The 24,930-nt window shown below is 39.7% G+C and overlaps 1 protein-coding gene across 2 annotated transcripts in view; it reads left to right on the top strand.

Moving 5' to 3' along the window:
- uggt1 (UDP-glucose glycoprotein glucosyltransferase 1) overlaps window positions 1-21,679 on the top strand; it is a 52,524-nt gene extending 30,845 nt beyond the window's left edge. For both annotated transcript variants that reach the window (XM_036596691.1, XM_036596692.1), the window contains exons 27-40: window positions 485-564; window positions 881-1,070; window positions 1,455-1,613; window positions 1,738-1,823; window positions 3,721-3,805; window positions 4,902-4,990; window positions 6,509-6,613; window positions 7,169-7,253; window positions 9,480-9,662; window positions 11,095-11,255; window positions 13,669-13,783; window positions 14,785-14,901; window positions 16,662-16,821; window positions 19,304-21,679. In XM_036596691.1, coding sequence (XP_036452584.1) covers window positions 485-564; window positions 881-1,070; window positions 1,455-1,613; window positions 1,738-1,823; window positions 3,721-3,805; window positions 4,902-4,990; window positions 6,509-6,613; window positions 7,169-7,253; window positions 9,480-9,662; window positions 11,095-11,255; window positions 13,669-13,783; window positions 14,785-14,901; window positions 16,662-16,821; window positions 19,304-19,329 — 1,641 coding nt within the window. In that variant the 3' untranslated portion in view covers window positions 19,330-21,679. The remainder of the gene's footprint in view (window positions 1-484; window positions 565-880; window positions 1,071-1,454; window positions 1,614-1,737; window positions 1,824-3,720; window positions 3,806-4,901; window positions 4,991-6,508; window positions 6,614-7,168; window positions 7,254-9,479; window positions 9,663-11,094; window positions 11,256-13,668; window positions 13,784-14,784; window positions 14,902-16,661; window positions 16,822-19,303) is intronic.
- Window positions 21,680-24,930: the final 3,251 nt, after the last annotated feature.

The following is a 24,930-nucleotide window of genomic DNA, read 5'->3' as shown; positions in this document are numbered from 1 at the left end:
GCAGCAATAATAATAATAATAATAATATCAAAATACATTATTTATGTAGCACCTTTCACACATTTAAAAGGCACAAAAGGCTCAAAGTGCTTCCCAAGAGGAAGGCAATGCATGTAAGAGCCAGCAAGGCAGCAAGGAGATGAACAGAAAGTAGAAAATAAAAGCATTGAAGGAGTGAAAAGAACTCCAAAACTAAAGCCATTCTAGCATTAATAATAAAAGTAACAAGCATCAAATAATAAAATAGAAGTAATAAAAAAAGAAGCTCAACACATTTATTATATATATATGCATCAAAGTGTCTTCCCTGGTTTGAACAGCGGGATAAACACTGTGAGACTTCTGATCTAGGATGAAATCGTAGTCCATTCAGTGATACTGACTGATATAAAAGGCGAAGCCTGATCTTCACTCAGCACTTTCTCTCTACTCTAAGGCTTTAAAGCTCTGTGTCATCTGTTGCCTCACTCTGTGTGCCCTTCAGGTCTTGAAGCAGCTGGTCAACGTCAACCTGCGAGTCTTCATGAACTGCCAGTCCAAGCTCTCTGACATGCCACTGAAAAGGTGAGCATCTGGCAACCCAGGACTCCACGGGAGCACACTCAGAGGCAGCTCACGCTTTATTTAGCCACTGCACATGTTGCAGCATCTCCACAGCGTAAAGAATCAAAGTCTAGCACAATGGAAGTTAGTGATGTATGTAGTGACGTATATACATATTTATCACACACACACACACACTAGTAGTGGTTGAATTAGACCCTTTACATTACATGTTAAGTGCTTAGAAATTACTACAATTACTACCATCCGTTCATTCGCCCTTATGCTCCAAGTTGTTGGAAGTAACACTCGAGTTTTTGTCTGTCCTTTTTTCTAGCTTCTACCGGTACGTGCTGGAGCCAGAAGTGTCCTTCATGACCGATAACAGTTTTGCTCCAGGCCCGATGGCCAAGTTCCTGGACATGCCGCAGTCTCCTCTCTTCACCTTGAACCTGAACACCCCTGAGAGCTGGATGGTAGAGTCTGTTCACACACGTTACGACCTGGACAACATCTACCTAGAGGAGGTATGGCATTCTTTGTGGTTTGATCATTGAGTTGTCTAAATATTGTCCAGTGCAGTTCATGATTACATTAAGCTGAGCCCAGACTCAGCTCATTAATACATGAATAATACTTAATTACCTGTAAAATAATGAGTAACATAACCTCTTTCGATTTCTCATCTCACCTGACTTTCTAAACTGTTTACAATGAATGCATTTCAGTGAAAGTATAGAAGAACTGCTAGAATTTTGGGGCTGAAGCACTTACTGTAAAGCCAAGAGTAATTGCTGTACTTATAGAACTGAACTGTTCACTAAAAGAATAAACAGATGGATGGGTTAAGTACATTGAGGCTTCACGCTGCTGTTCACACTCTGAGCTTTGTGCTCTTGGATGTCCTTCAGGTGGACAGTGTTGTGCCTGCTGAGTACGAGTTGGAGTATCTCCTGCTGGAGGGTCACTGCTTTGACGTGAGCACGGGTCAGCCGCCTCGCGGCCTGCAGTTCACTCTGGGCACCGCTTCTGAACCCGTTATAGTGGACACCATCGTCATGGCCAACCTGGTGAGGAGCATGTCCATATGGAGGGACCTTCTGATCTAATGAATGCATACACTTGAACTGCCACAGAGCTGTGGCATAATGATTTGGCTGTTGATTCTGATTGCTTTTTTTCTTTCTTCATCAGGGCTACTTCCAGCTGAAGGCCAACCCAGGAGCTTGGATTCTCCGCCTGAGGAAAGGACGATCGGATGACATCTACAAGATCTACAGGTAAATGTGTGGTTGCAGGTTGTGTGCAAAAGTCTGGTATTGCTGTTTTCAGTAATATAGAGACAATTTTGAACATGAGTCATTTGATGTCAGTATGACATGAAACTGAAAAATCAAGACATTTTAGTATATTGAGAAAGCAGTAGAGCATTTAGAATTAAATTATAATAATAATCAATATCCGGATTGCCCCATATTCCAAGCATTGTGATCAGAAATCATTGCTTGGCATATAACTTGGCAAGCAATTACTATAAATATCTATCTTCCGAGAAAACGACTGCCCACCTGTCCAGTCGGACACTGCTGGATGATTGTCTGTAGAGCTCTCCGGCTACCCGCTTCAGACCAGTTGCCCACACCCCAGTCACTGCCACCTGCCTTGGACTGGCTGCCCTCTCTACACTGAAGTGGACTCCTAACTACTACTACTACTACTGTTAATATTAGTAGTATATTAATTTTGTAGGTAGTTTGACCAGAGGAGGATGGGTCCCCCCTTGTGAGCCTTGGTTCCTCCCAAGGTTTCTTCCTCAGCTCTGAGGGAGTTTTTCCCTGCCACTGTCGCCCCTGGCTTGCTCACCTGGAGGATTTACGTTTCATGTTAAAACTTTGTCCTAAATGGATTTCTGTGAAGCTGCTTTGTGACGACATCAGTTGTAAAAAGCGCTATACAAATAAATTTGACTTGACTTTGACTTTGACTATAAATAGATAACTGCACTGTTATTTAACATTTATGTTATATATTAATTAACCCTTTAGAACTGGCATGACAAAATACCTTGCTATCTTTAAAGCATCACTGCTCCTCAGTAGTGTGAGTTAGATGTGTTTTTTCCCTTTGAAACTAAAGAAATATTGTTAAAATACAAGGCCAAGTTTGTCATTGTGGGTCATTTACTTAAACCTAAAGAATACATTTTTGGAAAGCATGCAAACCCTTGCCATGCAGTTGGCACGATGCTTGTATAATCGTTTTATATACAGGTCAGTCTCAATGCACCATCTTTATTTGTGATGTCATATGATGTATTGTCCACATTCTGCTTTAGAATGGCTCTGGTTAGAGAGCCACAGGCAAAGTAAGTAATCTGGAGCGCCGGGAAACGGGTGCACTGATTGGTGTTGGACAATTAGAGTTTCTGGTTCACAGGAAGTTGTAGTGGGTGTGCCTTTGGGCAACTTTGAGCAAGAGGAAGGAGAAAAGCAAGTAATGTAACCCAAAACCAAAACTATGACGAAGAGGATGTGTTGTACAGACAAGGCTCTAGAGCTGCTGTTCCAACACGGAATCATGCACAGTGTGAGAACTCTTCAGATTTTGGTATCGTGATGCAGAAGATACAGACTGTGTAAAAAATACAAAAACTGATCTCTGAAAAGAAACTCTGAAGAGAACTTTCATATAAAATCACAGGCCAGAAAAAAGGGTGCTTGAAAACAAAAAGAAGTAAAAATTTTTTTGGTTAAAACTGTTCTTTCAATACCATAGTTTTAAACTTATATTCAGAAAAGAACTTTAAAAATTAAGCTCTTTTTTGTTCTACTGTGGTTTTATGGGGTAATAATATTTATAACAAAGATAGTGTGTTGAAATATTGAATGAATGACGCATATTAGCTGAGGTGCTGAATCCAAGGATATATATATATATTGCTTTTTGGATCTATCCAAAAAAAAAAACCTAAATAAAAGTGTAAAACACAAAAGTGTAGAAAGGCAGAAGAGTCTTAAAGCTTTATAACTAGAATATTGAACACAGGTTCAGAAATACCTTTAGACATTCGGTTCATATTTCAGTCTAGATTATAAACCATTATTGAACCAAGTAACAAAATTATTAACATGATCAGTGATTCCAGACTTGTGTCTCCGATTTTTCTTTCTCTCGCAGTCACGACGGTACGGACTCTCCAGCAGACGCGGAGGACTTGATAGTCGTGCTGAATAACTTCAAGAGCAAGATTATTAAAGTGAAGGTCAGTGATGGATTGAAAATGTCACTCCGGTGTCCGAAGTTAGGTATTGTAGCTCACTGAGGCTGTGAGGCTTGAACACAGACTGGCACAGTGTTTCTTTTTTGGGGAATGTTTTGTTTACTGTTATCTCAAAACATTGAAAGATCAGTGACAATTTATTTGGAAGCTACCTTTATTGGGACCACATATCACATATATAAGCATTGAATAACATATTTATAAAGCAAGACTGTAGTATTTATGAGCAGTTTATGCCATTTTTATGCAAATTTTATGAAGTACAACGCTGAGGAACGTCGTTTTTAAGCTGTTGGATTATTTGCTGATGCATTGTTTGCAAAAAGGTGAGCATTTTACAATGGTCTTAGTCTTTAATTGGTCCTTTGCTATTTTTTTGGAACGTGTTGCTGGCATCAGTCACAGAATGAGCTTATATTTACAAAAAACAACGAAGTTGATAAGTTAAAACATTCTTTGTGCTGTTTTCATTCATATGCATGTCAAAGTCGATTTACAAATCACTGCTTTCTGTTCTCACACATTTTCACGACTTTTTTGGAATTGAAGTATATACTGATTAACCGCTGAAGCTGAATGGATTACGGAAACACTGAAAACTAAGAGCGTGAAAGTAGTAAATATGTTTATGTGTGTAGCTTTTTAAAAGCAAGGAGCTTCAATCACTCACTCACTCATGTTTTGCAGGCTAAAACCTCTCCACAGGGGGGCGCTGTTAGCAGTCATGTAGCCGCGCTTTACATTAGTAACATTGTGTGTTTATGTTAATTAAGGAGCTCAGGTGAATTTAGTTCAAATCTACAGTCACTGATCACGTATCACATTCAGAGCCTCATCCAACAAGTGCTTTATCTTTTTTTCTTTACTTTGTCAGTGTAAATGGAGGCAAAATCAACAGAATACTTGCATGTTTGTTTTGCTGTCTGCGTCTGCCAGTAAAAGGAGAGAATACATGTTTGCGCGTGTTCGGTTCCACAAAAGATCGCAAGTTGTTGAGTGAGCAGTACCTAACATCAGTTGTTTAAGTTGTGTAGTGTATCTAAGGCTTTAAACTGCTGTTGTTGTTGTGTTGATGCAGGTGCAGAAAAAGCCAGACATGATGAATGAGGAGCTGCTCAGTGATGGCACTGATGAGAACGACTCGGGATTCTGGCATTCTCTAACCAGGTACAGATTAACCAAGCCATTATTGCTGCAGCTGGCTTCTGTGGACGGGTGTGCTTACTTAGATATGCGAAAATCTTAAGTCAGTACTTGTTTACTTTAACAATTCAGATAAGGCAAGTGTAGTTTCTACAGTTCTGTAATTTAGAATATCATCATCTTCTTTTTTACTGACTTACAAAAAAATCATGCAGTCCAAACCATGAGTTGTACAGACACGGAACTTGGTTAAAAGGTAGCAGTCTCTACCACTACGCATGTGCATGAGCTCAGTCCAGTCAGCCAAATGGTGGTAGTAGCGATGCATTAAGCATTTTGGTCCATACCTTCAGAAGATTGTCTGATTGACATGAAATTGTGCATGCTGTTAATGTGTCCTCTCCTGGTTCAGTTTCAAGAGATTGAGGTCATATCTAGAGAAACATGGCTTATTAGAGTTCATTAGGGGTTTGGTTTACTGGCATGTACTCCTAGTGGGGGTCATAGCCATAGTAGCAATGTTAAGACCTGAGATCTGGCTGTCCTAGTTATGTGCACTTAGTAGGAATTTTCATTTGGAATCTGTCGCTGTTAATCCTCAATATGGAGTCCAAAGAGATGTCACTGCCAATGACACGAGTCATCATTAGGCTGAAAAATCCAAACAAACCAATAAGAGAGATTGTGAAAACATGTGTGGCCATGTCAACTGTTTGGTACATTCTTAAAAAGACCACACTGGTGAGCTCAAACCAGCACTAAAAGGTCCAAAAGACCAGTGAGAACTGCTGGGGGATGACAGAATAATTCTTTCCCTGGTGAAGAAAAACGTCTTCACAACATTTGGCAGATCAAAAACACCCTCTAGGAGGTAGGCATATCAGTGTCAACAGTCAAGAGGAGACTTCACCAGAGTAAACACAGAGGATTTACCCCAAGATGTAAACCATTGGTAAGCCTCAAAAACAGGAACACCATGACTGACCAAAAAAACATCTAATAGAAACAAAGCCTGTAAAGTTCTAGAACATCTGATAGACAGATGAGTCAACAATCAACTTGTGCCCGAACGATGGGAAGAGAAGAGTTCGGAGAAGGGAAGCAACTGCTCTTGATCCAAAGCATTCCACCTCCTCTGTGAAGCATGGTGGAGGTAGTTTTATAGTGTGGGTATGTACGGTTGCCATTGAAACTGGTTCTCTTGTGTTTATTGATGATTTGACTGCTGATGAAAGCAGCTGGATGAATCCTGAAGTGTAGAGAGTAAAATTATCTGCTTTAATTCAGCCAGATGTCTCATTGGATAGCATTTAACAGTGCAAATGGACAGTGAATGCTCTGTAATGACTAAGACAATGCATTCAAGCATGCGTCTCACTTCTGCAATAAAGGCCTGGCACAGCATCACCAGTGAAGAAACCCAGCATCTGGTGACGCCCCACATCTCAGGCCAATCCTATTATGCACTATTTACAGCCTTTGAGAGTCGCTGTGAAGGCATTCACCATTCTCTCTCTCCCTCTCTCCTTCTGTCTTTTTCAGGGGATTCACTGGAGGTTCCAAAGTGGAGGAGACCAAGCAGGAGAAAGATGACGTCATCAACATTTTCTCAGTGGCCTCTGGTCACCTGTACGAGAGGTTCCTGAGGTACAGATCATCACCACCTGCGTTGTGTTGACCCACTGATTTTACTGTGTCGATCGCTCTTGAAGTTTATAATTTAGGAAGACAAGTGTCTTCCTGCGTGTGGCATTTGGAAATGGCACCGTCTGAACGTTTTTGATATTAAAGAAAATGACGGTAGCTTTGCATGACCAACCGACTTTGGCTTTGGCTGACATTTTACTTTTGTGTATATTGCATCTCTCTCTGTTTTTTAATGTAGAATTTTTTTCCAAAGGATGAACCCTTTTTCTATCAGTGATCTTTAGACATGCCATATCTTATTAGCGCTGGCATTATTCCTCTACCAGTAGATCTCAGTTTTTAAGGTCATTCGCATATTTCTTCCATGGCCTGTGACTGCAGGCAGTATTAGCTGGGTTGAACAGACGAACCCAATATCCTGATCTGGGATCATGTTCTGGGTTTCATGTTTGATCTATTACAGGTAGAAGAACTAGAAGAAAGTGATCTCAGATCAGTTACTCTGAGAAACACGCTGTCGATGCTAGAAGGTTGAGCTGCTTCTTTTCTTTGCAGGATAATGATGCTGTCTGTACTGAAACATACCAAAACGCCGGTCAAGTTCTGGTTTCTGAAGAACTTCCTGTCTCCAACCTTTAAGGTGTGTATATGGGAGTGGATGTGAGGCCCTTTCTCACTCATCAGTTTACCTCTTTTTGTTTTCAGTTACATGTTTTCCCTTTTTGCTTATCTGTTTATATTTTTGGTTTTGTATTTTAGCTTGGCTTATTCTGTGTACCAGGGTGTTTTATTGTTTTTGCTCTTCACCTTCATGTCAACATTTCATTGTAAATATTTATCAGTTTATGAATTATGCCAAATGAATATTCTAATTTCACATGTTCTCATGTAAAAAGTCAAAATTTAACCGAGTTGATTCAAAGTAAGAGACTAAGAGTCAAAGACTTTTAACTGGCTTGGACTTCAGACTAAAATATGTTTGCTTTGAGTGACCCTATACCTTTTATTTGTGTTTATTTTGTCAAAACAAATGATTAAATATTCCTTTTTTTCACTACCAAAACAATCATAACACTGCCAAAACTTTACTAAGTGTTTGGGCAGTGACTGTTTCAGTGCTGACAATTTTAGCTAATTTTGAACAGAACTTAAAAACCTCGCCAGTACATAGCTGACAAATGCAGCTTTGAACAGTTGTACACACATGAAATCATGATATTTTTCCTTAAAATACAAAGTTTACTTAATCACAGACAATTTGTTTCGGTAGTGACAATTCTGAATGTTCCACACTGATTTTCACCATTTGGGACACCTTTACTTCAATACAATAAGATCTGACTGCTCACCTTGTGGCTATGAGGGACAGGGATGCAGCCTCACTTCCTGCTCTAAAATGTGGACTACAACTCTGCGTTTCGGTAGTGACATGAAAATGTGGGGAATAAAGGTTTTTTTTTATTTTAAAAATGAAATTCTCGATAAATCTAAATCAGCTTCACTCTAAAAAAATGTTGTTTTTTTTTTCAAATTTATTTAGTTTTTTTAAAGAAGTGAATTTGCTAACCTGCAGTTCTCAGTAAAACATTTTGTGAACTTGTTTTAAAAGGATTTTTATTCCAGGCTTTCCACTTTTTTCAAAGAGGGCCAGATTGTATCATGTCAAAATACCTGAGGGCCAAAATTTTATTCACAAATGGTTTAACATATTATTTTTTTTAAATATGGAAACCACAACGATGTAGAACAGTTAACAGAAATGAACTTGCTGGTGATCCATTGTGAGAAATTAGCAATGACCTCTTAAACGCACATAAATCTTCCACCGGAGGGGTTACGGTGCATGCATGGTTTGTGTGAAATGCATCAGCACGTACAATCTAAGCTTTCTGTGAGCTACCGTGTTTCCTCTTACTGTATAAAAGATGCACAAGGCTTCTTTTATTGTTAGATGGCTTATTTGGTGCAGTCTGGATCGATAAGCATGTATAACAAATTATGAAATTGTTTGAGTAGCAATAAAACATGACTAATGTATTTAGTATATTCTGATTAAGTGTTTACTTTTTCAAAAATTTGAGACAAACTTAACAAAAATCTGTACATCTTCAGGTTCGATTATGTTCTTCATATATGAAATAAAAGCAGCAACCACATTCAGAAATCACGTGTTAAATCAGAAGAGCAGATCAAACAGCATAAACAGCCACATTGTTGTTCGGCCTTAAAGGGTTTAATATTTACCGAACTCTGAATTTGCTCTGATAAGAAGTTGGTGCTGTGAGACTCTGGTAGCTGCAGTTGCTTTAGTTTCTCCCCTGAATATTTATTAAAACGTCTATGCTTTGTTTAATGTCTATTGATATTAAATTCATTACAGTCTTTTGACACACGAGGCTCACGCATTTGCTGTGGCTCTTGATGAAAAAGTATTTAAATTTCCATCTCACCAAAATCTCAAAGCTAACCTGCCCTCAGTGTTAAGTAATTGACAGTACTACAGCCCCCATCAGGTGAATGGAAAGAACTGTAATGTATTGACCAGCCACTTACAACACACTCTAACAGAAGCCTCTGGCCAATTAAAATCTGCCCGCGGGCCACATTTGTTCTTTTGTAAAATATTCATTTATTTATGATCATTATCTCCCTATACGTGGAGAAGGAGACGTCAACCATTATTATTCAGTTGTGATATTTAAATTTTCAAAAGTTTTGCTGAATGGGGGATGGATGGTGGATGGAAAATTAGGAGGAGCTTTATGCATTACAGATGAAGAAGGCTTATTTGAATTTCAAATGATTGAGAAGTGATCATCTGTAATCTTCTAGGTACTTGAATGTCCTCTGTCTCTCTCTCTGGCAGGAATGGATCCCGTACATGGCTAAGGAATATGGTTTCCAGTATGAGTTGGTTCAGTACAAGTGGCCTCGCTGGCTGCATCAGCAGACGGAGAAGCAGAGGATTATCTGGGGCTACAAAATCCTCTTCTTGGACGTGCTCTTCCCGCTGGCCGTCGACAAGATCATCTTTGTGGACGCTGATCAGGTACATTGCTACCACTTCCATCAAAGCACAAACAACAGTGCTTCAATCTCAGTCTGGCTCTATCTGTCTTCAAAGGAATACTTCATTCGTTTCATTGTGGCATCGAGACATTTGTATCTGAGGTTGGGCCTGGAAATGATTTGTTTCTACAAGTATATACAATAGAACATACAGAGGAGACTGGGGGAGCTTTTACACCTCTGATTTTAACAGAAGCCTGCAGAGAGTTCAGAGATGCAGGTGGAGGATGCAGTTCAAATGAACTGCCTATACCCTGCTGCCCCCTTCAGGTAGAACTGTGTAATACCTTGAGAGACTGTATATACAGTGTCATGAAAAATCTTTGATTGATGTTTCAGATCATCCAACTAATTTTAATATACGACCACACTAGTAAACACAAAATGCAGCTTTGAAATGATCATTCCATGTATGGAAGACAAAGATTTATTCAAAACCTATATCACCCATGTGAAAAAGTAATTGCCCCCGTAAACCTAGTAGCTGGTTGTGCCATCCTTGGCAGTATCAGCTGAAATCAAACATTTGCATTTTTGCTTTTACATCACTGTGGAGTAATTTTAGACCACTCTTCTTTGCAAACTTGTTTTCATCCGGCTACATTGGAGGGTTATCGCGCATGAATTGCCCATTTAAGGTCTCGCCACAGCATCTCAGTGGGGTTCAAGTCAGGACTTTGACTCGGCCACTCCAAAACCTTAATTTTGTTATTTTGAGCCATTCAGAGGTGGACTTGTGACCTCCTGAATGAGCCATTGATGCGCTCTTGGTGAAGTTTTGGTAGGTCCACCACTCCTGGGAAAGTTCACCACTGTTCCATATTTTCTCCATTTGTGGATAATAGTTCTCACTGTGGTTTACTGGAGTCCCAGAGCCCTTTATAGACTGGTAGATTTCAAGATGACTTTATTTTGCATCTGTATTTTGCATATAATTGTATATAAATATATTTGTATACATGACCTGGGGAGTGAACAACAAAAAGTTATTAAATGATGAATTATTTACTGTAATTATCTATCTACAGTAATTCTGTGGTAAGTTATCTGCCTCGAACTTCATCACCACTTTTCAAATGTGACGCATTCTGGACACTACTTTTATTATAACTTCATCAAATCGTCTGCAGTTCTGTTCATCATTCTGGACACATCTAACATTTCTTCATTTTGTACAGCTTCCTGCTTAATACTTGATACTTATGAAAGTTCTCAAGTTGTAGCATTATAATACATTTTTATGCATCTTCAACAAAATTAGTTTCCTGTTATTAAAAACAGTAATTCTGAGCTTTTGGTTGGACGTGTAGCTACAGCCATAAAGACACAACCTGATCCACTCGAGGCACTGTGCGTTTGTTATTTGTTATTTGTTAAGTCTCATTTGAATATATGGTTCCTTCTCTCTCCAGATAGTGCGCACGGACCTGAAGGAGCTGAGGGACTTTGACCTGGAGGGGGCGCCATACGGCTACACTCCGTTCTGCGAGAGCCGGAGAGAGATGGACGGATACCGCTTCTGGAAGTCGGGCTACTGGGCGAGTCACCTGGCCGGCCGCAAATACCACATCAGGTGAGGCTCGGGAGTCGGAGTTTCAGAGGTCTGACTCCGACACAATGGGTCCTGCTCATGTGTTACATTGCATTGTAGGAGCTGGCCTTTTGAGATTGACCTTCTAGACTCTGGTTAGTTCCTGACCTCTGTTCTCTTGCCATTGTTTGAGTGTGTGTGAAGAAGACAGGTACTTGAGAGAGATGAGAAGACAAATGGGCGTCTGCTCTGACATTTAGCTCTCAGAAGCAAAGCTGAACAGGGGTCTGTCTCACGAATCAGGGTTTGTGTTTAGCCAGCTAACTTCAGCCTTACCTGGGTATCTCATGATGGTGAATCATTTTTTGCTGGGTTACATCATGATGACAACTAATACTACACGCCTGTCATTTACAGAGCAGCTTAAGTGTTGAATTACAGGGTTTTTTTCTTTGATTTGGGTTATCATAAAAAGAACATGGGTTAACAGAGAAAGATGTTACCCACTGTCATAAAAAGAGTTTGCGTTTGTTAGGTTTTGTGTAGCTGAAGCTTATTCAGGATCCTTGTTTAAGTTGAATGTGGTCCATAAGACAGGCCTAAGAATCTGTGCTGCATTCCTGACCCGTTCTGAGGCTGGTTAGGTTTGGGATTTTGGATCATCAACAGCTCTTTGGACCAATCAGTGGAAACCTTCTGACGAAGATGGAACCCTTTTTCTTTGCTTTTATAATATTTGTGGCAACAGTCACCTGAGAATGATCACTTTTAAGTGTAGCAAACAAATTATTTTTACATAGTGCTTATCAGAGAAATAATTTATATTCCTGATATCTAACACAGTTTATTTTCATTACGATTGTAAATGCTTTACTTTCTACGTATTTAAATAGTATGACTTCTCATTGCTGCTTTATCGTTGTAAAAGTCATGTTTTCTTGTGCACACACACGAGTATTAAACCAAGCTTGGATTAAACCTGGATTAACAGAGAAAATTGTTGTCCGTTGTTCTAAACTGAGTTAACTACAATTGTGTTGGTTGTGTTTTGTGAAACTGAAACTTAAGCCAAGTTAAACTACAAATCGCTGTAAACTCAGACTGTGTTCCCTTAAAATTATTATATATTCATTTTAGAATATTTCTTTAGTATACAGTAGTTAACAATTAACATTTGATTTATCAACATTTAAAGCTGCTTTTAGAATAAAAATAGAGCAAGATCATCCTCACTGTGCCCTGGAAAATCATCGCTGTGCCCTGGAAAATCATCGCTGTGCCCTGGGCTTGAAAGAGTAAAATACCTGGGCACTGTACCGGCCTGTACTACCATATTCTAGAGATCCTAGTGAAACTGTAAAACTCCAATGAAGTTACTTACTTAAAGGCTTTAATTGTCCATGTTTAAGGCAGAGCTAAAAACATGAACAGACATAATTGTTAGCTTGATGCCAATATTGCATAGGAATTCCCTTTGACAGGCCAATGGATAATAGCATTATACTCGCACTAGGAATTTGATGGAAAAATGCTACTTTCAAAGTGAATTTAAAACTGGATTAAACTTCACTATATTTAGGGTGGGCATGGCTGGCACATTGATTTTATGACTGTTTTACAGACATGAAGTGTTTATAGTACCAAAACAATTTAAACATCACCCTGTACACTATTTTCATTGCCCCCAGGATGATGGGCCTGCATTAGTCTGGTGTCCTGTTTATGCCTGCTGTAGCTCTTCATTGTTGCAACCCTCAGAAAGCAGGTTGCAGTTGACACATTTTAGAACACAACAACACATGAAATTAGGTTTATGTAACTCCAGGCATTTATTGTGCATGAGGTACATTTCTGACTCCTCATTCTGATTTGCTCAGTTTTTCTACTCTGATTATAAGTGGACTGTTTAAGCTGCTGATCTTGGCTGGGGTTATAAACAGCCTCTTGACAGAACTTCCACACTAAAAAAATTCTAGGTTCAAAGTTATCCTAATTGTGCTTTAGAGGGTCCATATCCTGCATTTTCTCCTGAGATCCTCTTATAACGTTTTTGAGGTTTATGCTCCAAAAATGAGTCATAATTGATTTTTACATGACCATTTACCAACTTTTCTTTATCCTTTAGAATTAAGCAGGCTGTTTTTGTGCCCTTAAGACTGACAAATGTGTATTACCTCTGCTCTGATTGGCTGCTCTGCATTGTGCCTCATTTAAAAAGCAGTCCAGGCTGAAACCCTCCTTATAACTTCAGTGTAAATGGCCGGGGCTAAAGTGCTGCAGGCTGAATAAGTATATGTATGTAAATGCACTGCTTTTCATCATACATAAAATAGTTAGTTTTGTGGTCAGAAACAATTTTCCCTCATATGGTCCCTTTATACTTCAGGTGTTAAATGACGCCTCTTTAATCCTGTGCTGCAGTTCCTCACACATCTTGCTCTGTCTCTGTCTCCAGTGCTCTGTACGTGGTGGATCTGAAGAAGTTCAGGAAGATCGCTGCAGGAGACAGACTGAGGGGACAGTACCAGGGTCTGAGCCAGGACCCCAACAGCTTGTCCAACCTGGATCAGGTGCGTGACCCGATGAATGCGACTTGTAGATGGAGCTCGATTGACGTCACGGCACTCGTTTAAAATGTCCTAATAGATAAAATATAGCCATGGTGAGCTGCGCGGTTCATGGTTGTAGTAACAATAGCAACAAAAAATGGCATCCTGGCTGTCCAACACTGGGGGCATAAACAGGCTGCAGAGCCGAGCCAGCAAAGGAGAAATCTTTGGGTAGCGAAAATAAACAGGAAAAACTGTGTATGTTTTCATCAGTCTGTCATAGATAGACAGTTAGGTAAAGGATGAGTTCTGTAGTTTTCCCATTGATCATTTTCAAGTGTTGACACTGATGATTGACTTTTGGAATCAGACTATTTATATCTAGAGCTCTTCCGCTTAGTTAGACAATGAATGCAGTCGGGAGAACGGTAAAACGTTACATATAGATTCCTAGGCAATGTCAGCCATTACTCACTTTTCTGTTCACAGTGAAGTTTGATGGTGTTGTTGATGATAGACAGAATATCGCTGACCTAATAATTACACAATTCTAACAATTTGTATGCTTTAAGCTCCTGTAGGCTTATACTGTATTTACAAAGTAGTTATAGATGTCTATAAATAGGATTCAAAGATAACTTATTGATCTGTTACGCATCAACACTTTCGATCAAACTGACTTTCTCTTGATATCTTGATTAGGAAGCCATAGCTGGCACTGACTGCTCATACACATCATTCTGATGGAATATTAACAATATTGCTGTAGGACGCTTTTTTCTGAGTTTTGCAAATACAATCCCCAGTGGCTCACGTGTTCTATGAGCTTCTGTTAATTGCTAGCCATGTTAGCATACTTTTGTAAGGAAGCGTTCCAGTGCAAGATCACGAAGCTAGACTGAAAGTCAAAACTCTATACATGGACAAAAATGGGTTAAATGTTTATGGATTACATTTTTACTATGAATTGTGCTGGTGTGTCGTTGTTGAAATTAGGTGTTTTCTCCATCTCTACCTTTTAGGATCTCCCAAACAACATGATCCATCAGGTGCCCATCAAGTCCCTGCCGCAGGAGTGGCTGTGGTGCGAGACCTGGTGTGATGACACCTCTAAAAAGAGTGCCAAGACTATTGACCTGGTAATGACTGCAAATTTACAAGCATTTTTCAGAATTCTACACGTCCTGTCATGCACAGTCTGAATCAGCCAAAACTGGATTCGGCGTTCTGGATTGATTTTATTGTGACTGATCTGGGTTGGTATTTTTTGTGTTAAATAAGGTGAGGCAGGTAAATGCAGTCACACTGGATTTAACCACAGTGTTGTAGAATAATTCTACAATTCATTGTGCTAAATAACCAGTTTAGCACATTATTTGATTCATGATTTTTAAATGGCCAACTGTTATTATTATTATTATTATTTTAAAATCCAGTTTGGACCATTAAAGACTCAATTATGCTGTTTATATTGTGACAGTGATTAATAGTTGGGACGCATCTGTACCGATACTGATATCGGGTATCCGGCTGATACACTGCTCATTTACTTGTACTCATAAATGAGCTCTGATACCAACATCTCATACTGATACCATGTGACATAAGCCTAGTGTATGCTGCCACGCTAATGAACAGACCCGAGCCGACAGTGAATGAGGGTCTGCTCCCACAGCGAAGTGCTGCTGATGCCATGGCAGTCATACGCAAAGTTGTTTAAAGTCGTCACTTTAAACATTCGGCCTATTCCCGTCAGGCGTACAGTGTGATTTTAGCCTGTTTTTAAATACACACAAATGCAATCAGAACCACTTCCCCAGTATGGCCGAACACATGTAGGCTAACAGTGCAGAGGCAAAAAAGTCAACATTTACGGAACCAGAGTCCGTAGATGCCGACTTTGCTCTGTTTGCCTGAATAGAATTGAGAGGCATAAACATTAATACGCTGATTTTTTTTAATTGTCTTGTAAAACAGGCTGTAGAGAGACCGTATTGTCCTACCCATGTCCAACACCGCCTGGTTTTAGTTTCAGTTTGTTTCAGTAACTTCTACGTTTTAATGTTCCACGTTGCACACTTGAGGTAGGACCGTATGTATCAGTTTGATTTCAGCCATAGAGAACGCGAGTAAATGCTTTTTTGAGTGCCTCCACATTTAAGAAACTCCTTTTTTACTGATATGCTGATTCGCAGATTAATATAACCTTGATTTATTTCTATGGCTCGTTTAATGGAAGGTAAAAGGTGCTAGAATCTTTACTGACAGTCTGTAAAAATGACTGACATTTCACGTTCGAAAGGCACTAAGATCACTGAGAAACAGTAATTAAAATTACATTACCCTACCTCTTCATGTTAAAACGGTTGAAACATGACTTTTACAAGAGTTCTATGTAAGACTATTGTGTTTATATATCTGTTTACATGCACTTCTGAATGAAGTTTATCCTCTGATTTCTGGCTATTTTAAAATAGATTCTTTTTTCCTTTTTCTGTTTAAATATCTGTTGGTATCTATTTCTGACCAATCATAATCATTTTAATATCCGTTTCCCTTTTGTGACTCATGTTTGTTTAGATGTCATAAAGCTGTAAGCTGTAGTGCAAGTAGTACTGCAGAAAAAGCCACAAAGTGTTAGAAAAACTATGCTGTTTACATTCTAATATCTTAGACCAGCAGTCTCAGTCAAAACAGTATCAACCCATGGCCTGTAATTGCTGCACTTTCTGGCTGAAATTCACCAAAACTCATTTGGCATGTGCCAGGTGGAAACCACGTGGCCAGCTCAGAGCAGTTCTCCAACACAGGTGACTCAGTAATAGTTTTCAGATGACCAGTTGTATGCAGAGGTTGTTTTCGTTGACCTGGGTTGCCCCTTTTGCCTCTTGTGTTCCAGTGCAATAACCCCCAAACGAAAGAACCCAAGCTGCAGGCTGCTGTGCGGATCGTGGCGGAATGGACCGACTATGACCAGGAGGTCAAGAGGATCTACAATAAGTTCCTGGAGGAGAGAGAGAAGGGAAGCAACAAGACAAACAAAGGGAAAACACAGAAAGGTGTGACCATCAGTGGGCTACTGTCATTTGCCTAAAGCAAAAAGCAGATGTTTATTTGGGGGGTGTAAAAAAAAAATGTACACACTTTTTTCCCTTTCCCTCAAATATAGTCGATCAGCCCAAGACACTGATTCGCACTGGAACTATGAGGCTAATGTAGTTAATGAGTAGCATCATGCAAACTGCATCACCACGTCACCACACCTCAGTGGAGCTGTTAAAGGGGATTTCCACCAATTTTTCAAAATTTCTGTATAATTAAATGGTTGGGATGTAAACAGTCATTTAGAGTGAAATGCTCTGTTCTGTTGAGTCAGAATTGTTCATAATGATGGTGATACGAACCAGACCTCTGACAGCTTCTAAAACAGGCATGTCAAACTGAGCACCTTCCCGGCCGAAGTGCTGCAGAGAAGGCCTTGCTAATTAGCTGATGAGCTGAATCAGATGCGTTTAATGAGGCCACTTGCTGAAGTCTGCAGTATTTTGACCTGCAAGGACTGGAGCCAGACACATGCTCTAACAGCTGACTCACAAAGTTATTACATGAAATGGTTCCAAATATGTCGCCTGATGCCCGAGACCTTGTTTTATGATATGGTTTATGGTGGGTTTGGTCTAAAATGTTTTAATTTTTTTAAAAACCATTCATTCATCCATCCATTGTAAGGCAGAGGTACTGCTATTTTACCCTCATCAGCATCGCATATAAAAACTCACCACAGTGTTTATGTGGCGATTTTGTTCATTTGTTCAGTCCTGTTCGTCTGTTTAAGTTTATTTAGTTAGTTTTTTGATGTTGCTTTTGTTTAGGTTTAATTTATTATTAATTTTTATTAAATATAATTTTAAGTTGACGTTTTAATTGTTCAAGTAAATGAAGTTACCTTCTTTAAACAGTAGAATTTTAAAGGACTCTTATTGTGAAATCAGTCGTGCTCCTGCTTAAGCAAAGTGGACTTATCCACTAACACTATCAGCCAAATGAAGATTTACATGCTGATTTAGCTGGCAATGCTAAGATTGAATTTTACAAGCATAAGTGGCCTCATTAACACTCAGTAGCCTTAACAGGAAGTCAAAGTCTTAGCCCATTGTGCTGAGCCAAACCAGAGATGTCGACCAGTGACAGAACACAGTTTAAGTCAAACTTTGGCCGTTTTTAATTGGTACCTACATAATCCTTGTAGTATAGTTGGGCAAAATGATGGGCAAAATGATGATCATTATAGTAATAATTTACATCAAAATATGTCACAGTTTGGTTTTCTGAGCATATCGTGGATGTTGTCAGTACTTAAAAACATTTACCGACTGGATGTTTGATTAAATAGAGCATAATTAGTCTTGTTTAATTGGATTTAGTGCAGCACAGTGTGTGAAATGTTGAATACAAGTAATCGGCTCTCTAGTTTTGGCACTACTTTGTCTGTTCTAACTTATCACGTCAGAAAAAAATAGGCCACATTAATAAAATAAAATATCACTTTAAAATAAGACTACCTTTATAGAGTGTTGAACAATGGTTTAAAATGAGCTGGTTAATGGTTATTAGTTAGGTCATAAACACTTTAAAAGTTATTAATAAACAGTTATAACACATTAATAAAAAGGGCAAAAGTGAGCTGTTATATCTGATGAACATGAATGTGATAAAGCTGACTGATGAAGACGACAAAGTAAGTTCAGTAAACATCAAAACCTGAGGTTTAACAGTATAAATGAGTGAGTGTTCACTATTAGGCAAATAGCAGTTCACTGTTGCCCTTTTATTTATGTGCTGTAACTGCATATTATTGATTTAATTTATTAATTAATAACCATTAATAAACTCATGTTAAATCATTCATAAACGATTTATAAGGGATAGTTTTATTTGAAAGTGGTACCAAAATAAATATTGTGACGCATCGTGTACGTAGAAAACTTCCTGATGTTAATCATGATATTAATCGTGCCATACCATTCAGCTCGACAGTGTAGCTCTAAAACTAAAGAAGCAGACTTTCTACACTAAACATGTCTTAGCTGATCGTCCACCTTTGGGTGAGGGGAAAATTGATTACACTGGTTTTTTGCCTATGAAAAAAATTGACATTGTCTGTCTGTCTGTCTGTCTCTGTCTCTCTCTCTCTCTCTCTCTCTCTCTCTCTCTCTCTCTCTCTCTCTCTCTCTCTCTTTCTCATTGGCAACTTAGTGGTTAGAGCCCTGTTCGATTGATCATAGGGTTGTGGGTGTAATACCCTGGTCTGCTAAGTCGCCACTATTGGGCCCTTTAGCAAAGCACCAAACCCTGTCTGCTCCAGCGGTGCCGTATCACAGCTGACCCTGTGCTCTGACCCCGGCTTTCTAAGTTGGGACATGCGAAGAGAAGAATTTTGTTGTACTGTGCAAGTATAATGACAGTGAAGGTACTTAACTCACTCTCCCTCTCTCTCTCTCTCTCTCTCTCTCTCTCTCTCTCTCTCTCTCTCTCTCTCAGATGGCGAGAAGCACACAGAGCTGTAGGCGGACGCCCTTCAGCAGAGGAACGGCTGACTCTGTTTAAAGAGTCGTCTTTTTTTTTTTTTCTTTTTTAAACCAAGCCTATTCTCCTGGAGCGGGGTCCACGTTGGCGCTGTGAAACTTGAATGGAAATAATGCAACCTCTATTGCTTGTATTTGACTGGTTGGGTGGTTGGGGCGTAGGGCAGGACGACGAGGGTTCTGGGGCAGAGAGGGGTATGTTTCCGTCCCATTGTAAACTGAAGCACTTGGCTGAATGCCCCCTGCAGGACTGCTGTGGAATTATGCGAGATAGTACATTTGCAAGTGCTGCAGGTTAGAAGGTGCTGGTCTGGTAAATGTACAGTAGACACGTTAATCATGCTAATCATGGCATAGTCACTGCTGGGCTGTTCATGTCTGAAACTGGATATGCCTTTCCTCTTTCCGAGTCCCTCCAAACCGTGTCCAAGTGTGCGTATGCGTGTGTGAGAGGAGAGAAAAGGCCAGTGAAAATGAGCGGATGTGTTTGTGTGAATGTGCATCCTCTGCTCATCCAATACAGCAGTGCTGCTTATCCTCAATGATTGCATTCTAAAGGCAGAGCTATGATTATTGCTTTAATGCTGTTTTGTTACAGGAATGGTTTGGCGAAAAAATCAGATGCACACAATTTTCCACTTACCGCAAATGCAGTTGATCAGGTAGGAAATGTTTGGTGCCCAAATTTTTTTTTTTTTTTTGGTTTAGAGATGGAGATGCAAGGCTGACAAACACTAGAAGTCAACAGTCACTCAAATCTTTCATCCCGAAAACGTCTCTAAAATGCATTCAAACTCCATCCAGGTCTTCATTAAAGTAGTGCAAACTGGTCAGTGTGGTTTATGAAGCAGTGATTTATAGCGACCCTCAAAAAGGATCTAAACCGTGTAGCCGAACTCAACCAGTTTAGACAATGGTGTTGTGCTGAATTCCATACAGGTATATATGGGCTCTAGATTACATTTTAGATTAAGCTCTAGATTGTACGTTTTCTTTTGTTTCTGTTTTTAAACATACAGCTGTGTGCAAAAGTTTTGGCACCCTCCGGTCAAATAATGTTTTGTTGATTTTCTTAATTAAAAAATGAACACATCCTCTACAGAGAGCACACTTCTGCACATTTTAATGCACAGTTTATGCACAAAATATAAAATGTGGCCTGTGAAAAAGTTATGGCACATTTTATATTATACGTTTTGTTTTTTTTTCCTCAGTATGTTAAACTCAACGGAAATTCAGCATTAAACGTTGCATATTTTGCGTATTTTTTCCTTAAAAATGTCATTTGACCAAGGGTTAGCAGAGATGAAGAGCTTGTTGGATTTCTAAAATCTTGGCTGCATACAGTGGTCAGCTTCATAGTTCATTTTTTTTTATAGTTCACAGTATGTCATACTGTGTCCGAAACCACATCGAGAAGCTCGTGCAACCTTAATAAAGGCCTGTATGAAGCTTGAGAGAAATTTCAGGAATGTATTTACAAAAAAATGTTTGGGTGACTATTGACTTCTAGTGTTTGTTAGCAGTATTAGCCTTGCAGCTCCAATTTAAAACTAAAAAAGTTTGGCTGTTCGACTTCTGAAGTGAGCATAACATTGTGTACATTTGATTTTTTGCCAAACCCTTTCTTTAAAAGTGAGACTGTCGCATGCTGTCGTTGAGAACGTCGCAACGAAATCACATTGAATCTTGGTCCTGCTTGAGTGGTGATCGCCTGTGTGTTTTTTGTTTCTTATCTCCAACATGAGCGTGTAATTTATTGGATTTCTGTGCTCATAGAAAAGCTGTTGGGCTGCTTTCATAGGCTGATTTGTTCATGGAGTTTTCTGTACCCAAAGATGAACTTTCTCTACTTTTGGTCCCTTATTTTACCAAAAAGAGTCTCTGCCATTAGGAACCTCGTATTGAATTTAAATGAAAGTGAATAAAAGATGTACCGCAGTTTATTTCCTCACGCTATTTTTGGTTGTATTGGTTGTCTTATCGAGCTTAGTGCGGCATTGTTGTGGCCCTACGTTTGAGAATAGTTTCAGTTGTGACCGCGTGGCTCTGACCACTAGAACACTTGAGCGCTAAACAAGCCGCTGGTTCCCAACAGGAAGCACAAACGTGGCGGAACCGAACTTTTCCAGCGGTTGCGTTTCGTGCCTTTCGCTCGGCCACGTCTCCGAGGCACGCCTGAGGCCGCCTCGTCTTCTCTGCATCTACTGTACTGTTTTACGCCCAATCAGGGAAGGGCGAGGACAGATTCAGTCACTTTGGTAATTTTGTTTTGGGGTTAATGTGATTAATTGTGGGGTAATGGCTATTTTTTAATAAAAATAAAGTACCAAATCCATCTCTTGTTGTGATTTCTGGTGATTTGTTTATGTTCACAGGTTTTCTGGTACATTTGCTGAAAAATAGGAGGTGTGTCCACAAGATGGCAGCATAGCTGAACAAATAGTCAAGCCTGAAAGTTGTCAGGTAACAGAAAACGAGCTCAGCACCACTTTTAGTGCAGTAATCTTTCAAAAGAATAAGAGTGGCACTAGTTACTGCAGCGTTTTGGATTTTCAATACTAGCACTTTACGTTTTCATATTGGACCTGTGAGATCTAGTTGAACTATTGCAGGCATGGCAGTATTGAATCAGGCTGTTTGACCCTTTCAGACCTACATAAAGGCTTTTGTTTTGCATGATAATGTCACAATTATAAAGTATTACAACTAAATCCTCAAATTTAGCACTTCAGTTAATGAGGTGTTGCTCAGTTCAGTGGCATCTGATGTGTATTCAGATGTAAACAGAGTCATTCAGAGTGGTTTGATATGAAATGCTCCATTCTAAAGAAACATATCGACTCGCAGTTGTTCACAGTGGTGGTGATAGGAACCACATATCTGAAGAGTTTAATGCCTCTGAAAGTTCCCTCACAGAAAGTTATTACACATAACGGTTATGAATACATTTCCTGATACCTGCTTTGTTTTTTCTGATGGCTTTGAAAAGCTTTTTGCCTAAAACCAGATTAAGATTTATTCAGAATATTAAAATGAAATGAAGAGAGGAAATTTACTTGTATTTCTTTGTAAATGATTATATTAGTCAATGATTATACTTGATATACACTGAACGGCCTCTTCAAAGTACACCTCCTTGTATCTACACTCATTGTCCATTTTATCAGCTCCACTTACCGTATAGGAGCACGTTAAAGTTCTGAAGTTACAGACTGTAGTCCATCTGTTTCTCTGCATACGTAGCCCCCTTATATTAACATACTTGGCCCCCTTTCAGCCTGTTCTTCAATGGTCAGGACCCCCAGAGGACCAGTATTATTAGCATATTGAGACTGAGACGAGACCGAGACCGGACTTGAATACTACAATGCTTTAGCCAAAGGTCAGCAGCCCAAGTATTAACGAGCCATTTTGTGCTTTCAGCAAAAATCTGACCACCTTGGGCGCCACAATATTTTATGTCCATTTTACCATCTTGGCTGTAGATATGTTTCAGTATGTGCTAATTTACTAGTATAGGATAAAAAAAAATATAAAGAAAAAACACAGACTTTGCTCTGCTTTAAGCTTTAGCTCAGCTATAGCTGCTTTTCTCACATCTCAAGCAGGAAACCTTTCCGCAAAAGTAAAATAGTTTCTTTGAAAATGTCTCCCAACGTCCGATTTTTTACGAGGCTCAAGTCGCTTCTCATTCGCCAACTTTTTGTTCAAATTTTCACGTTCCACCTTAAATGGTGCCTGAGGCACCAGAATGTAACTGCTGTACCGTTTAAGGTGGAATGGAAAAATTTTAATGAGAAGCTTTGTGACTTAAAGGGTGAGCAGTTCTACATTAGCTCCAGCGTTTAAGACCATTTATTGTTAAACTGTGTTGAACGATCAGCAGAGCTTTATTTTACTGCAAAGGAAGATTATTTTATTTTTATTTTAACAATCTAATTCTGCTGTGGAGCCACAACAGGGCAGTAAAAGAGCCGCATATTGCCGAGCCCTGGACTAGTGCAAGGTGCAAACTTCAAACACCCAGCATGTCTGGACTGATTAACTACATTTGAAGCAAGGTGGGCTTTTGAATTGAAATATTGAAATGCTGATTTAACTCGTTTTTGTCCTCTGAAATGCTGCAGTGGAGAGAGCCAGTCTCAGCAGAATTGGTCCTGATTGTGGCGAGTCCGAGTCTTCAGGCCGATGGTCTCACGGATACACTAGTTTTCCCCGCATGAGTGGAGTATTAACACAGAAGTGCTATCGACTCGGAGTTAGTGAAGAGTTAACCGATTCTATTCTAGGGAGAAATTAGAGGAGGAGGAAAAAAGAGAAAAGTTTGTCAATATCAATTGAGAGCAGTGCAGTGGAGCCAGAAAGAGGGTCATTTACATGTAGATGATAGTTTTAGCCCGAATCCATTCTTTCTATCTCCCTCTACGTCTCTCTCGCTCTCTCTCTCTCTCCCTCCCCATAGCTCCATAGTTACCATGACGACGCTCCTGCCATTTATTTCTGTACATTAGAGGCAGGCTGCTCGTCCTTTGCCTCAACTGTTTTTTTTTGTTTTTTTTTCTTTTTTGGATGGGATGAATTTGCATGTAAATAAGTTTGTGCTGTCTGTCTTTCTCTTTTTTCTTCTGTCTGTTTCCCTTTGTTTCCCTTCTTTCTCTCTAAAGAAAGAAGAGCACACTGACAAAACAAACCAGCATGAGATTGGAGGAGAGAGAGAGAGAGAGAGAGACTTGTTGGAGAGAAAGTGGGCATCCCTCCTGTTTCTGGGGAAGACGCTATAGCTCGATTGTTGGTGTGTGTCCGTCCGTCTGTCTCCCTCCGTCCAGATGGCAGTGGTCAGCCATCCCTCACTCGGCGGACAGATTAAACAGAGCGCTGATAATAATGACCAGTGGCTACATCTGCCATCTCTTATTCTCTCTCTCTGTCCCTCACTTTTAAAGTCGCCAGCCCCTCAGTGCTGGTGCAGCTTTAATCTCTCTAAACCAGTGTGGGACTGGACCGGGAGTTTCCGTCTGCTTCCATCTGGACGGAGGGAGACAGACGGACGGCCACACTAGCTGGGACGCTGCTGATCTGTGCTGTGTGGCATTTGCCTCACTACACCGTCTGCCTGTATCGTGAACACAAACACACCACACTTTCAAACAAGAAAGTTCATCAAAATGACGTCACGGATGCTACATTTCAAAAACGCTGCAAATACAGAAAAACACATGCAACTCCAGAAACACTGATAAGGCAGTCACAACACAACGGAGGTGTTTCTGGAGGGCACTCAGAGAGGACTCGGCCATTCAGACTTTTAAAGTCTATGCAGCACAAACATTCACCGGTAAAAGTATGTTAACTTTTATTTGAGCAGATTTACTGACATCACTGTATTTTAATGAGAATTAGCTGTAGAGTGTAGCTGTAAAAGTTGGACTAGTAACACCAGATTAACTATCACAGCACAGCTGTGACATACCAGATAGCAAACTAGCCAGCCAGGTTAACCGTGAACTTGGGATGTGGGTGTCTGAGTGTCTGTGGTCTTATCTACATATTCCATCCCCTTTAAGTCTTCCAGAGACTTTT

The sequence above is a fragment of the Colossoma macropomum genome, unplaced genomic scaffold (assembly GCF_904425465.1).
Source record: "Colossoma macropomum unplaced genomic scaffold, Colossoma_macropomum, whole genome shotgun sequence".
NCBI classification, from domain to species: Eukaryota; Metazoa; Chordata; class Actinopteri; order Characiformes; family Serrasalmidae; genus Colossoma; species Colossoma macropomum.
Note: the sequence above shows the minus strand (reverse complement) of the source record. Positions and strands in the feature narration are given on the sequence as shown.